The sequence below is a fragment of the Rana temporaria genome, chromosome 13, assembly GCF_905171775.1.
Source record: "Rana temporaria chromosome 13, aRanTem1.1, whole genome shotgun sequence".
NCBI classification, from domain to species: Eukaryota; Metazoa; Chordata; class Amphibia; order Anura; family Ranidae; genus Rana; species Rana temporaria.
Window position 1 is genome coordinate 76,392,879 of NC_053501.1, and position 16,456 is coordinate 76,409,334.

General features: G+C 45.4%; 1 protein-coding gene across 5 annotated transcripts in view; it reads right to left on the reverse strand.

The window, feature by feature from the left end:
• The window catches only part of PACS2 (phosphofurin acidic cluster sorting protein 2), a 406,668-nt gene that overhangs the window by 262,526 nt on the left and 127,686 nt on the right, over window positions 1-16,456 (reverse strand). For all 5 annotated transcript variants that reach the window (XM_040333364.1, XM_040333363.1, XM_040333367.1 and 2 more), the window contains exons 8-9: window positions 5,150-5,209; window positions 769-926 (exon numbers count right to left, since the gene is read on the reverse strand). In XM_040333364.1, coding sequence (XP_040189298.1) covers window positions 769-926; window positions 5,150-5,209 — 218 coding nt within the window. The remainder of the gene's footprint in view (window positions 1-768; window positions 927-5,149; window positions 5,210-16,456) is intronic.

Genomic DNA, 16,456 nt, shown 5'->3' on the forward strand with positions numbered 1-16,456 from the left:
TCCTCAATCTCTCTATAAAAACAATACCAATCCAATGCTTTTGATACCTCAATAACAGCGTTTGTACTTAAAAAAAAAAACACCTTTTGTTTGCGATTCCCCCTACCGCCCCCCTAATACTCACCTAAGACTCCTATCAAACCAGCGATATGCACAAGGGCCTCGGCTGTCCTAGGACTCCCTCTCCTCATTGGCTGAGAGAGCAGAGGGAGCCATTGGCTCCCACTGCTGTCAATCACGACTAGTGAGCCAGCCGGAGGCTCAACAGTATGTTTCTTATGGATGCAAAGAACAGGGCTCAAGAGTGAGCACATACCAGTGCCTCCAAAGTAAGGAGCTTGCTATTGGGGGCACTGATCAAGGGGGAAGAGCCAGGAGCGTCGGTGGGGGACCCAAGAAGAGGAGGATCTGCTCTGTGCAAAACCACTGCACAGAGTAGATAAGTACTGTATAACATGTTTGTTTTTTATTTTTGTTTTTTGGTTTGTTTTGAAACACCAAACCTTTAATACCACTTTAAAATTTGTTTGGGTACAGTGTTGCATTGCCAAGTAATTGTTCGTAAAACTATCATAGCACTGAAAGGTGACCTGGAAAGGAAGAGGGTGTAACATATTGGTATTGAGGTTGCCACGCTACCTGCCATCAAATTCTCAAAACTTATACAAAGAATAAGATTTCTGTTCTGCTGCACAAAATCAAAACTTAAAGGAAGCATCAGTGAATTTTGTTAAAATGTGAACAATGAAGAATGACTATGCCTCTCACTTTAACTTTGGCTTTGGTGTACTGAGTACACTGTCATCATCTTCCATTTCTGGGCAACTATCACTTGGATTGTCAATATCGAGTGCGTCATACAACAAGTCAATGTCTTCTTCAACTTCTGTCACATGTTCCCCTGGGTCCTGCTCAGAGTCGAGTACCTAGGAACAGAAAAAAACAGTAACTATCTGCTTCAGTTTATTTTAACTAATCGTTTTACTCCTGCATTCCCCCCCCCCCCCGTGCACACACATACTCTATATATCATGCAGCAAGGGGCTGAAACTAATTTTATGGATTTTGCTTTGGCCATTTCACATAGAAATGTATAGGATATGATAGAAATTCAGTACCTTAGTTAGTAACTAGAGAGATTTTAATGTTTTAAAAACACCCTGAAGTCAACCCCAATAATATACCCAACACAAAAAGGAGTATACAAACATAGTAAACTTAAGAGGAACAAAGAGGAAGAGGAACAAATACTAAGTGCCGAATCCTTTGAGTGACACACTTCTGTAAAATTCCTATACAGTGCTGTGAAAAAGTATGTGCCCCCTTTTTTTGCATATTTCTCACACTTAAATGATTCAGATCAAACCAATTTAATAGTACACAAAGATAACCCGTGTAAATCCAAGATGTGTTTTTTTAATTATTTAATTTAATAGGGGGAAAAAACTGTTCAAACCTGCCTGCCCCCTCCCATGCTGAAGCATGAATGAACTGTAATTAACCACAATTTTTTGGAAAGCCGAGTTAAATTTCACTTGCCACACCCAGGCCCAATTACTGCCAGACCTGTTGACAAAGTGAAGCACACGAACAGATCAAAACTACAGGCCTCACTTGCCTCAGGTAAGATCAGTGTTCATGATTCAACAATAAGAAAGACTGGGCAAAAATGTTATCCATGTGAGAGTTCCAAGGCGAAAGCCACTGCTAACCAAAAAGAACACAAAAGGCTCAGCTCACATTTACCAAAAAACATCTTGATTATACCGAAGTCCTTTAGGCAAATATTCTGTGGACTGATGAGACAAAAAAGTTTTACTTTTTGGAAGGTGTGCGTCCCGTTACATCTGGCATCAAACTAATACAGTATTTCATAACAAGAACATCATACCAACAGTCAGACATGGTGGTGGTAGCGTGATGGTCTGGGGCTGCAGGACCTGGACGACTTGCCATAATTGATGGAACCATGAATTCTGAGCTTTACCAGAAAATCCTAAAGGAGAATGTCTGGCCCTCAGTTTGTGACCTCAAGCTCAAGTGCACTCGGGTTATGCAGCAGGACAATGACCTGAAACACGGCAGCAAGTCCACCTCCAAATGGTTTAAACAAAGCTAAATTTAGATTGAGATGCTGTATCATGACCTTACACATGCTGGAAAACCCTCCAATGTGGCTAAATTGAAACAATTCCTCAAAGAAGAGTGGGCCAAAATTGCTTCACAGCAATGTGAAAGACTCATTGCCAGTTACCGCAAACACTTGATTGCAGTTGTTGCCGCCAGGTGTGTCACAACCACCAGTTATTAGGTTTAGGGGGCAATTCCTATTCACATAAAGCCAGGCAGATTTGGAAAGCTTTTTTGCCTTAATTATATTTCACAGCATTGTACATGTCAGTATATTTCTATCTATAGAAGGACTAGATACTAACTGAAATTGAAAAAACAGTCAGCTTCCATTACAGTGTACATAACGTGAAGCACTATCCACAGAATAATGAATGCAATATGTGCACAATGTGTGTAAACAAAACACTACAGTGTTGTGCATTACACACAACCCCCTGATATCAATAATAAATATGCATGAAATTAGAACATGTGATGAAAATACAGACTATAAAAGTGAATCACATGCACAAAACACATAATATTTCAAGGATGAAAGATTTCATATAATAAACAAGTGATGTAAAAGTGATAATCATTCCACAAATAATAATCAATAAAGTGAACAAAAAGTGAATGAAAAAATGGAATAATATGTGTTAATGAAGACCAGTCCTCGACTGGTGCAGTATTGGTTGAAAAGATGATCCCATGAGGACAAAGCCTTAAAGGGGTTGTAAAGGTTCGTCTTTTATTTTCTAAATAGGCTCCTTTATGCTAGTGCATTGTTGGTTCACTTACCTTTTCCTTCCATTTCCCTTCTAAATGTTTATTTGAATCTTTGTTACCATTCCGCTCTGATCCCCTAACTACCAAGCAGTTCTTGTCGCATGTTAGGGTTCTGATTGGGAGGTTGGGGTTCAACCCCAAGTTGTTCACCGGACACTCATTTAGGATTGGGGCAGCTTCGGCCGCTTCCAAGCAGGGGGTGCCTCCATACATCATCAAGTACATGGGACGTTGGAGGTCCTCATGTTTCAGCAGATATATCCCTGAACCTCACACAGAGGTTGTTAGGGCATTTGCCTCTTTGTTAGATTGAGCTTGTGTGTTTTTCACGTCTATTAATGCAATAATGCGAAATTATTGGTAAAATTACATATATGACACCTAATCTGTCACTAGCAATGACATAAGTTTATTTTTTTCTGTGTCTTCACCGGATAACCGTTTTACTACCTGCTGACCTTGCCAGTTGATCAGTTACTTTTCCTCTCCTTTTAACAGGTGTAGCAGAGCGTCCCAGAGAGAGCCGGGGGAAGTCCTGTTCGGGGGTTTATACATCTCCCAGGCTCCTCTTATACACATTTAGGGCTCTCTGATCCATGGTCCAGTTCGGGTCTTGGTCCTCTTCCACAGGCCAATTTAAAGGCAAAGTCCAGCCTGAGCTTTTTAGGCTGGGCTTCTGCTCGGGCTCACAGGATTGCAATTCGTTTTGCACTCCTGTGACCCGTTTTCAGCGGAGAGCAGTCTGAAGTCCGCTCTCTGCTAACGTCACTGCCATAAGTCGGGGCAGTGCGTCATCACGACTTCCAAGTTTGGATCTGCCAGCTGCCCTGATTGATGGCTGTCTCAGCATCTCAGCGAGCCGCTGAGACGGCCACTCTCCGCCCCTCTCAACTGCTCAGCACTCCAATGAGCACTGAGAAGTAGAGCATATGCTGACTAACAGTAAGCATCACTCTGCTTGGGGAGGAGTGGGAACTGAGCCATCAGCGGTGTTCGGTGGCTCGGTTCTTAGTGAAGAGACGCTGGGGGACAGATGCAGCATCAGTCTGATGCTCCTTTTACCAAGATAAGTATGAACAGCGGAAAAAACCTCCCCATACTTCTCTTTTAAGCTTTCTGCCTGGGAAGAGTAGACAACTTCAGTCTGTGAGAACAGGTTGGTGAAAGCTATTAAGCAGTTTATGTGCAAGCTGACAAGCTGTAGGCTTGCTCAGCCTGGTAGTGAGGGCCTGTATATTGTGTAGTTAGTGCCGAGACACAGCTAGGTTTTTGCTTGGCTATTTTTTTGTTTTGCCTGTTTTTTAGAAACACTGTACACCACCTGTATATAGACTTGTAAATATCACCAATAAACACTTTGTCACTACTTTACTGGGTTTGGTATCTGTGCCTGAAAGACTGCTTATCCCAGGGAAGTTGTACCTGCTACCTGTCCCCCAGATTACACAGGGTAGCATCAATGTTTGCTCTGCAGTGAAATAAGGGCAGCAGCATTGTCACCTTGTTGCTGTTTTGTAAAAATAAGCTGAAGTGTGTCCAAACAGCATTCATTAGGAAATAAAATGTAACGTTTTTTGTTTTTTTTTAAATATCTACTGTTTAATTTATGTGCAAATTTTACTTAATTTTTTTTAATACATTTTACATATTTTTATACAGCTACAACTATACTGAATTTGCTGCCAAGCTGATAAGGCTTGTATGTGCTTTTTATGCTAGCATAATGGCCCGTACACATGATCCGAATATCGTACGACAGTTCGTATGACTTTTTTCGCTTAATAGTCGCAAGTAGACATGGAATGGGTAATAAAGTTACGAAAATTCTCGTACGACAGAAAAAAATAAAATAAATAAGAAGTGATGTCGTGCGTTGTAATGTATTTGTATTGTATTTTCGGATGACAAGTATACTGACTAAATGAAAATCGTAAAAGGAAAATTTTTGTACTGGTCCGATCGAATAATATCGACTGAACTGTCGTGATCGGCTCTCAAAAATAGTGTACACACGATTCGAAAATCGTACGATTCTTCCTCGGACGACCGTTTTGGCCCGATATTCGGATTGTGTGTAGGGGCCATTAGTGTCAGAAGTTTGAGCATACAATAATACATCACTTTTAATTGGTGTAACAACAAAAAGACAAAATAGGAATGGATGAACTAGCGTTTCATAACCCCTGCTATGTTATGTTCACATTTTAGCACATAGAAAGAATTTCATAGAAAAAAAATCTGCACATACCTCATCGGAAACTTTAAATCTTCTTAATAGAGCAACTACTTTTTGCTTGAAGTTCTGTTGCTGTAGTCACAAAATAAAAATGTCAGTGCCATTTCTAAAAGCAGACTTTTTTTAAAAAACTTTCCATCTATTAAATCTTCTGCCCTTGTTGTTTTAACTTTGGAAAAAATAAATAAAAAAATTGTCAGTAAATACCTTATCTAGCCCACTTCCTGTTTGTTGTCTGGTCATTAGCCTAGGCTTATAACATCATGCACAGCTCTCTCTCTCACTCTTGTGAGAGTTTGCCAGGAAGGGAGGGGGGATGAGTCATAAGAGGGCCAATAAAAGCTGCAGGGCTGGAGGTGTGCCTCTGAGTAAGGCACACCTTACGCCAGGAAGTGAACAGGCAGCAGCTTCAGCTGACCACAGTTAAAATGGCTGTAGCCAGACTTATTGGAGGGAGATTTCTGCAGTATATTTGGCAAGTACAAAATCACAGTATATATAAAATAATATGCAAAGTGGTTGGAGGGAAGCTTCAAAATTGTTAAGATGTTTTTATTACAAACTATGCAAGCAGACTACAGTTCCTCTTAAAGGTTTTCTAGGATGGAATATACGTTTAAAACTGTTTAGTGAAATGAGTTGGGTAAAAACTAGCAGGCACACCATTACAATCTTTTTCTTTGACAGTCCTATTGCTTATTATCAGAGTCAGATAATCCACAAATCGACTGGCCCAAGGGAGAAATCAGCTTCTCATCTCCCTACTGTCGCCAACACTGTGGCATCACCACGCCTGTCAACCCTTTAGTGTGTGCGTCCATTCAACCTACACCAGATCCCTGTCATGCCGTCCCTTCAGCCTACCTTGACTTCCTTGATGTCTTTGACAAGTAAGGTGCCAATGCCCTGCCCCTGCATCGGTCCTACGACTGCCCGATTGAGTTGCTACCCGGAGCAGAAGTACCCTTTGGGTGAATCTTTTCTTTATCCGAGCTGGAGGCCCTATTGACAATATGTAGATGAAAACCTAGCCAAAGGATTCATTCGCCCCTCCTCTTTGCCTGCTGGAGCTGGCATCTTCTTTGTTGAGAAGAAGGATCGTTCTCTCAGACCGTGCATTGATTATAGGGACCTTAATAAAATCACCATCAAGAACAGATACCCACTCCCTCTCATTCCCGAGTTATTCCAAAGGTTCCAAACAGCTCAGGTTTTTACAAAGTTATATTTACGGGAGGATGAGACACGCTGATGTCATCGCGTGACAGTCCGAGCAGACGGGCGTTCGCTTAGCCGGCTTGATCTTATATGCTGATTATACGATTGTTTCTTGTAAGTGTTTTAGCTCATTAAATGTTATACTGTTTCTACGGTATTTCACTATTGTAAGTCCACATTATTTTTCCGGTATCTCATCTGCTTGGGGACATCTGCGCTCTGAGGATACATTTATTGTCTTGTACTACTGGCGGTTGCTGCAGTTCATGTTAAAGGCCCGGGCTGGTGTTTACAGCCGCAAGCTATCCTTGCTTGCCATTTGGTAAGCCTGCATTCCTTATGGTGTCTTCACTTTCAGTGGTGGATTTCTTCATTTTTGAACCTCTAAGAAGATTTTGTCTCGATTGTTTTTTTTGGACTTTACTGAACCAATGTTTTAACACATTTGTTATAGTTTCATTTAGTACACTTTTTCATATTATTTTGTATCACAGCGCAACTACATTTTTTTCTATTGTCTATTTTGTGTGTATATCGCCTTTTAGTTGCTGCTTTTGCAATTATTATTTTTCCATTTATATTTACGGGGGGCCTACAACCTAGTGAAGGTGACTGCCTTCCGAACATGCTTTGGGCACTTAAGCCCCATACACACGGTTAGAATTCCTGACAGAAAAAGTTGGATGAGAGCTTTTGGTTGGAAATTCCGACCGTGTGTATGCGCCATCTGACTTTTTCTGTTGGAGATTCTGACATCAATAGATTAAGAGCAGGTTCTCAATTTTTCCATCAAAATTTCCAACAGACGTTTTTCCATTGGAAATTCCGATCGTACGGGGCTTTATAGTACCTTGTGATGCCATTTGGGCTATGTAACGCCCCCACGACATTTAAACATTTTGTGAATGACATCTTGAGGGAATACTTTGACCTGTTCTTAATAGTCTATCTGGACGACATACTAATTTTCTCAGCTTCACTTTAACTCCATCGAGAGCACGTCAGAAAAAAAAGTGTTAAAGACCTTAAGAACCTATTGCTTATACACAGAGAAGTGCAAGTTCGAGAAAAAAATCCATCCAGTTGTTGGGACTCATAATCTCCATGAAGGGGATTTCCATGGATCCTCAGAAGGTCTCAGCAATCTTGGAATTGCCTGCAACATCTGACAGGAAAGGGGTCCAGAGGTTCGTGGGCTTCGCCAACTTTTATAGGAAATTCATTCTAAATTTCTCGACTATCATTCCCCCAATTACCCAGCTCATGCGCCTACACTCACGCTTCTCCTGGAACCAGGATTCTCAAATGGCCTTTGAAGAGCTGAAGGCCCTCTTTACCTCTGCTCCCAAGTTGCAACACCCAGACACAGCTCTTCCTTTTGTCCTCAAGGTGGACGCATCTGAAGTAGCTACGGGAGCCATGCTCTCTCGCATCAGGGAGCAATTGCCCTGCTTCATCCAGTAGCGTTTTGCTCCAGGAAGCTGAATCAGGCCAAGAGAAACTACAATGTGGGTGACAGAGAACTCCTGGAAATTAAAGTCGCCCTCAAATAATGGAGGTACCTGCTGGACCCAAATTATGATTTTCACAGATCACCAAAATCTGGAATATCTAAGATCTGCAAAACGCCTAAGACCTCGACAAGCCAGGTCGGCCTTATTCTTTTCTAGATTTAATTTCCACCCGACATACCGCCAAGGTTCCAAAAACAGGAAAGCCGATGCCCTGTCCAGAATGTTCCCCCTGAATCTACTGAATGTGCTCATCCAATCACCATCTTATCTGCGCAAAATGTTTTGCTAATTCAACCGAGTCTAAAGGCATCCATTGAACAAGTTTATGCATCTTGCCCCGAATCTGAACATGACTCAATAAAAGAGGCTGGATGGATTACTTTGGCACCAGGACAAGATCTTTGTACCTCAGGAAGCAAGGTCTCAGGTTCTCAGGATATTCCACGACCACCAACTTGCAGGGCACTTTGGGGCCCGTAGGGCTAACAAGCTCATTCAGCGGTCCTTTTGGTGGCCATACCTCAGTCGGGACTGCGGATCCTACGTCAAGTCATGCATGACATGTCTATGTAGCAAAGGAGACAAAAGCAAAGCCTGGGGGTTATTGAAACCCTTGCCTAACCCTAATCGCCCCTGGGAAATGATCTCTATGGATTTTATTGTTGACCTTCCTGGTGAAAGTGTCACGACCATCCTGGTTGTGGTAGACCGACTATCATTTTTGGCCCACTTCATACCAATGATTGGTACTCCCTCTGCGGCTGAAACAGCTCATACTTTTATCAAGGAGAGCATCAGACTTCACGGACTCTTAAAGAACATGGTTTCGGATCCGGGGGTGCAATTTACCTACAGGTTTTGGAGAGTTCTTTCTAAAGCCTTGGAAGTGGAACAATACTTCTGCTGCTTTTCAGATTTTTCCCAAGACTGCAGGAAACGAGGGAGACAAACCCAATTCCTAATGAAATGGAAAGGGTATCCATACAAAGAGAGCTCTTGGGAACCTGAAGCCAATGTACTTGCCCCTAGACTCCTCCGGGAGTTTCAGGCCAAATACCCAATGAAAATTGCCCAAACAGAAGCCACCAAGTATGCAAGAGAGAACCTACAGTAAGTGACCACAGCCTCTAAAGCAGTGGTTTGCAACCTGTGGGTCGGGACCCCCTCGGGGGTCAAATACCATTTTGCCAGGGTTCACCGAATCCTGGGCTGTTCCTGAAGCCTGCACCGCTCTCCCAGCCTTTTTGTGGAAGCCCTGCAGGGCTTCCCTGAAAACTGTGGCCACCCAGCTATGCTGTTCCTGGAGCCCACGGCTGCCCACTCAGCCTTTTCGCAGCCGCCCATTCAGTTCACGGCATGGGTGGGGGGCAGAGACTAGAGGTCAGCTGACTGGTGAGGAATATGAAGTGGGAAGGGCTGGAGAAGACCCTATCTCCTGATTTCGACATAGGTGTCACTGCTGTAAGACACCACAAAGCTGGAGACACAGTGAAGCTGGAGAAACAGTGAGTAACACTACCTGTGATTAGAGTTGCCATTAAAAGTCCCAACTACAGTTCTCAAATCAGCAGATGACCTTGATAAGGAACACCTGCCCCTGATCCAGCAATGTTACTCATCCCATTCCCCCCACCCCAGAGTAAGAGAAGAAATAAAAATAGAGAATACATGGAAGGGAGAGGAAACGAGGGGGAGGAACAAAGAAAGAGGGAGAGAAAGAACAAGAAAGACAGCTAGAGAGAGGGATGGGGGGGGGAGAAATTAGGCTAGAGATATAAAAGGGAAAGAAAGGAGAACAAAGAAAGAGTGGTACATCCTAAAATGTACTATAAGGGGTTTTAATACTGTACGAGTGGAAGGGACTCAGGGAGCGCTAAATGTCCATGGGTTAGGGACGCAAATTACTTGTCTTGCCTTGAGTGCCGACAACCCACGCTACAAAAATAATGTTACTGTTAGGGGTCCCCACAACATGGGAAATTTTATCAAGGGGTCACGACACTAGTAAGGTTGAGAACCACTGCTCTAAAGCATAGGGGGGTGCATCCGGGTAGATCTTCGCAAGGCGAAGAGCTACAAGATACCATTCTGTAATGTAGAAAGCAAGATAATGGAGCTTTAAATGACGTGCATGATTACATGCACCTCCATCCCTAAATCGGAAATACATTTTTTGGGGGGGATTTTGAGTGAGGCACAGGACAATTGGTAGGAGAAATTATGTAAATTGTTTAATTGGCATAAAAACAAAGCAAAGCATACCTCATAACATGTGATACATGATTGAACATTTGTATATACACATTAGATTTAAATACTAAACAATGACATACAAAAAAAGAAGAGGTCATATATGTATACATGAACGCGCCTGAAATCGTAAAGTAGCTGGTGTGAAAAACCAAATGCTTGTTTAGGTAATGAAACAAAATGGGTTATAGGATACAAATGAATCACAGTTGAGGTCAAGCTATGTATTAGATTTACCTTTAAAAAAAAAAAAGCTATGTATTAGGAGCATGATGATATTGAATAGGCATTTTGTTGCCATATTGCCACTTATCAGGAGAAAACACATAGCATATCTGAAAGATGAAAAAAAGGTACCGAATTGGATCTGGTGTTTTGCCCAGATGGTAAGAAAATAAGGTAGGGGCAAGGGGAAACAAGATGTGTATCTCCCTGAAATAAATACGTATAAATTGTTCTAAATAAGCAGTGTTGCAAGTCAGGATCTGCGAAGCAAGTCTATGCCGGGAGCTGACAGAATGAACCTACCATACATATTCATTGATTATAAACCAACACGCATTGTTGTCTGAAAAAGTGAAATACGTGGTGGATACAAAGTAAAGGAAAACACATGCCACAAAGAGAAAAGAAAATAAGGTGAAAAAATCGCACGAAAATCATGCAATTCCCCAAAGGGGAAGGGGTAAGAAAAAACAGAAAGGTGTGCAGTCTTGGTGATAAAAAGGAAATCGCAGGGATAGTTACTCAGTGACATTGCACATAGATATGCTCCAAAATATGGTGTGCATGCGATTTTTCACCTTTTTATTTTCTTACCTCTTTATGTGGCATATGTTTTCTTTCACTTTGTATCCACTACACTTTTCCAGGCAACAATGAGTGTTTGTTTCTAATCCATGAATATGTATGGGAGGAGCCCTGGGAGTGTCAAGTGCTACTTATACCCCAACTGGGAGTGGGGGTACAAGTCCACCTTGTATTTACCTTGTATTTCATTTACAATTTGTATGTGATATACGATTCCCTTCACTTTGTATCCACTTACTTTTTTGGGCAATAATGGGTGTTGGTTTATAGTCAATGAATATGTATAAACTGGTACTATTCATACATATTAGTCCAATATTATTCACCCTTGCCCATTACGTTTGGAGGGTGCTCCTGGAGTGTGTTGGTGCACTCGCCTCTTCCTTGGGTTTATTCCCTCAGCTCCAAGGATAGACTAGCTTTAAAGATCCTGACTTACAACACTGCCTATTTAGAACAATTTATATGCAAGTATTCCAGGGAGATACACATCTTGTTTCCTCTTGTCCCTATCTTTTTTTCTTACCATCTGGGCAAAACACCAGATCCCATTTGGTAACTTTTTTCATTTTTTTCAGATATGCTATGTGTTTTCTCCTGATGAGAAATCACAATTTAAATCAGGATTCAAATCACTAGTAAAAGGGCTTGATTTAAATTCGGCTCGATATGTGGAGTATGTGGATTAGCTGCTAGAGGGGAGGGGATTTCTCCTGCAGCCCTTCCTAAGAGCTGTCTGTGTGTCTCTTCCCTTGTTACTTAATGTAGTTTACCCTGCCCTGTGTCATTATACAAAAGGGGGGGGAGATTGTCCCCTGAGTGTATATCTTTGTGCCTGTGTTTGAACAATTTTGTTTTTTACCACCCTACACTGATGTCTCGACAAGTAACCGTGTGGGCTATAGGATCTTGGATCGTGCTGGTACTGGTCAAAAGAACCTTATACAGAGGATACTCCTGAGGAGTACAGGGGTCAGTCACAACATCCCCTGCCGACAAATGCTCTCCTGGAACCACAGGAATTCCTTAGTTCTTTCTCTTTAGCCTCCTGTACTTCCGGCCAGTGGGCATGTCCTTCCTGGGGGCAGCCACATACCAGTAGGCTGGGCTTGCTTATTGAAACAGGTACTGATGTAGGTGAAACTACACAAAGCTATATTCCCTGACCACTCATATAGATGATAATTACAGTACAGAACGTTTGATACAGTTGGTTAATTTGTGCGATACATGGGATACAATGTCTCGTATGCAATTGGTCCATGCACTGAAGGCCTCACGCATGTGGTATCGCCATACTTCATAGGTGGCATAGCAGACTGTGTTTTTGGTTGAAATTCGAAGTATGCTCATGCTGTATGTGATAAATCTCTTATTAAAGTGTACGTAAACTTCCATCACCAACTTTTAGCTATAGGTAAGCCTATAAGGTATAGGTATTGTAAAAATAGATATAGCTATATAGATATTTACTGTACATGTGCTCTGAATGAACGGCCTCCCGCTGGGAAGGGGTTAAACACCTAGAGCAATCAAAGGGTTAACTGTGTGCCTAGCCAGTGTTTGTGTTTACTCTGTGTGCTGCTTTTTACTTTACACAAAATCCATCCCTTCCCCCATCAGAATGGAACTCTGACTTGTTTACATATGAACGCTAGAGGGCAGTGTTTTGTTTAGGCTTTTTAGATTCATTCATGTTTTTTAAATCATTAGTATCTTGAGAGAGAGATGTTTTTATCATTGTTTACTACTTATGATTGTTTTCATGGTGATCCAAATAGAGAGCCTCCTTATATTTCCTCTCTGTGGATTTTTTGTCATTTTAAAAATGTTTACATGGGGGCGTGTCCAAGATGGCGATGGGAGCAGACGTGTAACTGCCGAGCTCCCGTTCTGAGACTCCTTCCTACCTTGATCCTGTGTGGAACTCGGGCTATTTCCTCACCCTTTCTTGCCCTGCCTCCTGGGGAATGCGCCGGAACAACAAGGGGAGTCAGACTCGCCGTAAAACCACTGTTGCGGGTACTCCACCGAACACTGGGCCTAAGCCGCCCGCACCAACCAACCGCATGGCGGATCGCGCGGACTCCCCGCGGGACGGCGCGATCCAAGCTGGATCGGAGGCGTTTGAGGCCCTCATGACGGCGATCTCCACATGCCAATCCACCCTCACGGTGAAGATCGACCATGTGCAGGCGGACACGGCGCTGATACGCCGCGACCTAGATGCATTCCGGGACCGCGTGTCGGAAGCTGAGAGGCGGGTCTCCGACCTGGAGGACATTCAAAGAGACCACCATTCTGACATCCAGGCCCTGAACTCAAGAGTGAAGATCCTTGAGCACAGGGCGGAGGACGCCGAGAACAGGAACCGCCGCAACAATCTGCGGGTCCTGGGGCTCCCCGAGGGTGCAGAGGGCACGGATCCGGCGTCATTCATGGAGCAGGTCCTTCCTACTCTCCTCCCCGGAGCCCGGTTCTCCCCCTACTTCTCCATCGAGAGGGCCCATCGCATTCCCGCGACCAGGGGCCCTGTAGGTTCGCCGCCGCGCACTTTTATATTCAAACTCCTTCACTACCGGGACCGTGACACTGTTCTCCGGGCGGCGCGTCTGCAGGGAGAACTGAAATTCCAAAACGCCAGACTCCTAATCTTCCCGGACTACTCCGTGGAGACACAACGCCAGCGCAAGTCCTTTGACCACGTCCGAGCCATGCTAAGAGATCGAGGGGTTAAGTATAGCATGCTTTTCCCCGCCAGACTCCGGGTTCAAGACGGTGAAAGGGTGCAGTTCTTCACTTCCCCGAGAGACGCCGCGGCCTGGGCTGAATCCCTCCCGAGATGAAGACCTGGACTTTTATCCTTCGGTTCCTTTGTTGCCTGACTGTGAGTAAGCTACTGGGGGGGCTCCCCAAGGGGGGTTGGGGGACTTTTGCCTTTGCCTGAGAGTGATTGGGGGCCACTATCTCTCCTATGGCAGCCGTGGGACCCATTGCCTCATCCTCTGGGGTCAGGAACCGCGCAACTCCGCAGCATCCACAACCCGGGACACACACCCTGCCCTATTGTTGATTGGGGGGATTGGATGGGCTGCCCCCCTGCTTTCCTGATCCGTTTATCGATCGGCCCCCCCCCTCCGTCTCCCCCACCACTGACTATGCTGCTGAGGGTGAACCCCCCCCCCCCCACATCCCCCCTCTACCTACTTCCCCAGTTGACTTTGACTGTGGGGGTGCCCCCCCCTCACTCCTTCAGGAGCTGATTCACCGCAACACTGCCTAGACACCCTGCTGTGACCCTAGGTGTTCTCTCCCCGTTTTTTTCAGGTTGTTTTTTCTCCCCCATTTTTTGCCTTTTTGTTTTCCTCCCTAAGAACTGCGCCCCCGGGGCTCCGGGTGATCCACACATTCCTATCCTAAAATGGATTCTCAGGTTTCTTGACTGTTTAACAGAAGCGGGTAGCCGCTTGTTCACTGCCCTCATGTCCGGCCTGAGGGCTGGGTTTTGTTATGGGATACAAGCCCTCCTCCGCGTTTGGGGGGGTGGCGGGGTGGGGGGGGGGGTTGGGGAGCCCTGTTGGCCCCCGGTTATGTTTTAATGTGATGGGTTTTATGACAGTACTAATAGCTTTCGTTAATTTATGTGCATTGGTGGTGGGTTGGGGCCCTTCCCCCGGCAGCATTGTGGCCTGGGGGAGTGGTCCGGGGTTCATATCTATGCCTTATCCTCACTTGACTTTCCCGCCAGGTCACCATGGCAACCCTTGAAGTCCTCTCCTGGAACACACGGGGCTTAAACTCGCCTATCAAGAGGTCCCTGGTATTTCAATTCATTAAGAAACATGCTCCTCATGTTTGTGTGTTGCAGGAGACGCATCTGGTGGGTAGCAAGACCCTCAGCCTTAAGAAACCATGGGTGGGTCACCACTACCACTCCACGTACTCCAACTATGCTAGAGGGGTCAGTGTCCTCGTCCTCAAATCACTCCCTTTTAAGCTTCTTGATCTGGTCCTAGACCCGGAGGGCAGGTTTGTGCTGGTGCATGCGCTGATTCACAACCTCCCGTGGGTTCTGGTGGGGCTGTATCTCCCCCCTCCTGCCTCCTTGGGGGTCCTGGGGGTTCTTGCGGCCAAATTGGCGCAACTCCCCTGTGACAATGTGGTCCTGATGGGTGACTTCAACCTGGTCCCGGACACTGGTATGGACAGGTTCACCCAGTCAGGTACTACTCGCCAGGGACTGGCGGAATGGGCGGAAACATACAACCTCACGGACGTCTGGCGGTGGAGATACCCGTTGACTCGGGCCTTCACCTGCCACTCGGCCACCCATAGATCCTTTTCACGTATTGACTTGGCGTACGTGGGGGCGTCGGTTCTACCTAAGGTAAGGGACATTACTATTCTTCCCCGTGGGATCTCGGACCATGCCCCTTTACTCCTTTCATTGACCTTGACGACTGAACCAAACAGCACCCTGTGGAGGCTCTCCAGATTTTGGGTCTCAGACCCGGAGGTGGATCCCAAGTTTAAGGACTCCCTACGGTCTTACTGGGCGGACAATCCGGGTACGGCTGCGGAGGCCACGGTATGGGACGCCTTCAAGGCCTCCTCCCGGGGCCACTATCAGTCCATTATTTCGGGGGTGAGGAGGGAGCGTAGGGCAGAGCTCACAAAAGTTGAAGGGGAGGCAGCTAGACAGGAGGCCCTTTATGTTAGTACTCGTGACTCTAACCACTACTCCCACCTCCAGTCCCTGACGCAACAGGCTGTCCTTCTGCGGACGGCCTTGACGCAGAAGAAGCTTCTTCATCAGTCCCAGCGCATTTTCGAGCAGGGAGAACGGACGGGGAAGCTTCTGGCCTGGCTGTCCAAGGAACACTCGGGCGCGTCTGCTATAGGCCAAATTAGGGACGGGGAGGGGGACCTCCACTCGAATCCACAGGAGATCAATAAATGCTTTACGGATTACTACCAACAATTGTACAGCTCCAGAGTGGCTTACGATGTGGCCGACCTGTTGAGGTACCTGGAGGAGGTGGACGTCCCGGTTCTCACTCCCTCTTCCGTGCGCAAATTAGACGCCCCATTTAAAATAGAGGAGGTACAGGCAGCTTTGAAAATGATGCAGGGGGGAAAGACCCCGGGACCGGACGGTTTCCCGGTCGAATTCTACAAACTCTACGAGGAAGAATTGGCCCCCAGACTAAGGTCGCTTTTTGCTGGTGCATCGGAGTCGGGAGCTCTCCCGGACTCGATGAGCGAGGCAATAATTGTGGTCATCCCCAAGCCTGGTAAGGATCCAACCCTGTGCTCCTCGTATCGCCCGATATCCCTCCTCAACGTCGATGCAAAAATTTTTGCGAAAATCCTGGCCAACAGGCTTAACACTGTAATCACAGCTCTGGTCCACCCTGACCAGACGGGCTTCATGCCAGGCCGCGGCACCGATATCAACCTTCGTCGATTGCATACTCACCTGGCATTGGCTGGCCCTGGCGACCCCGGGGTGGTGGCCTCGCTCGAC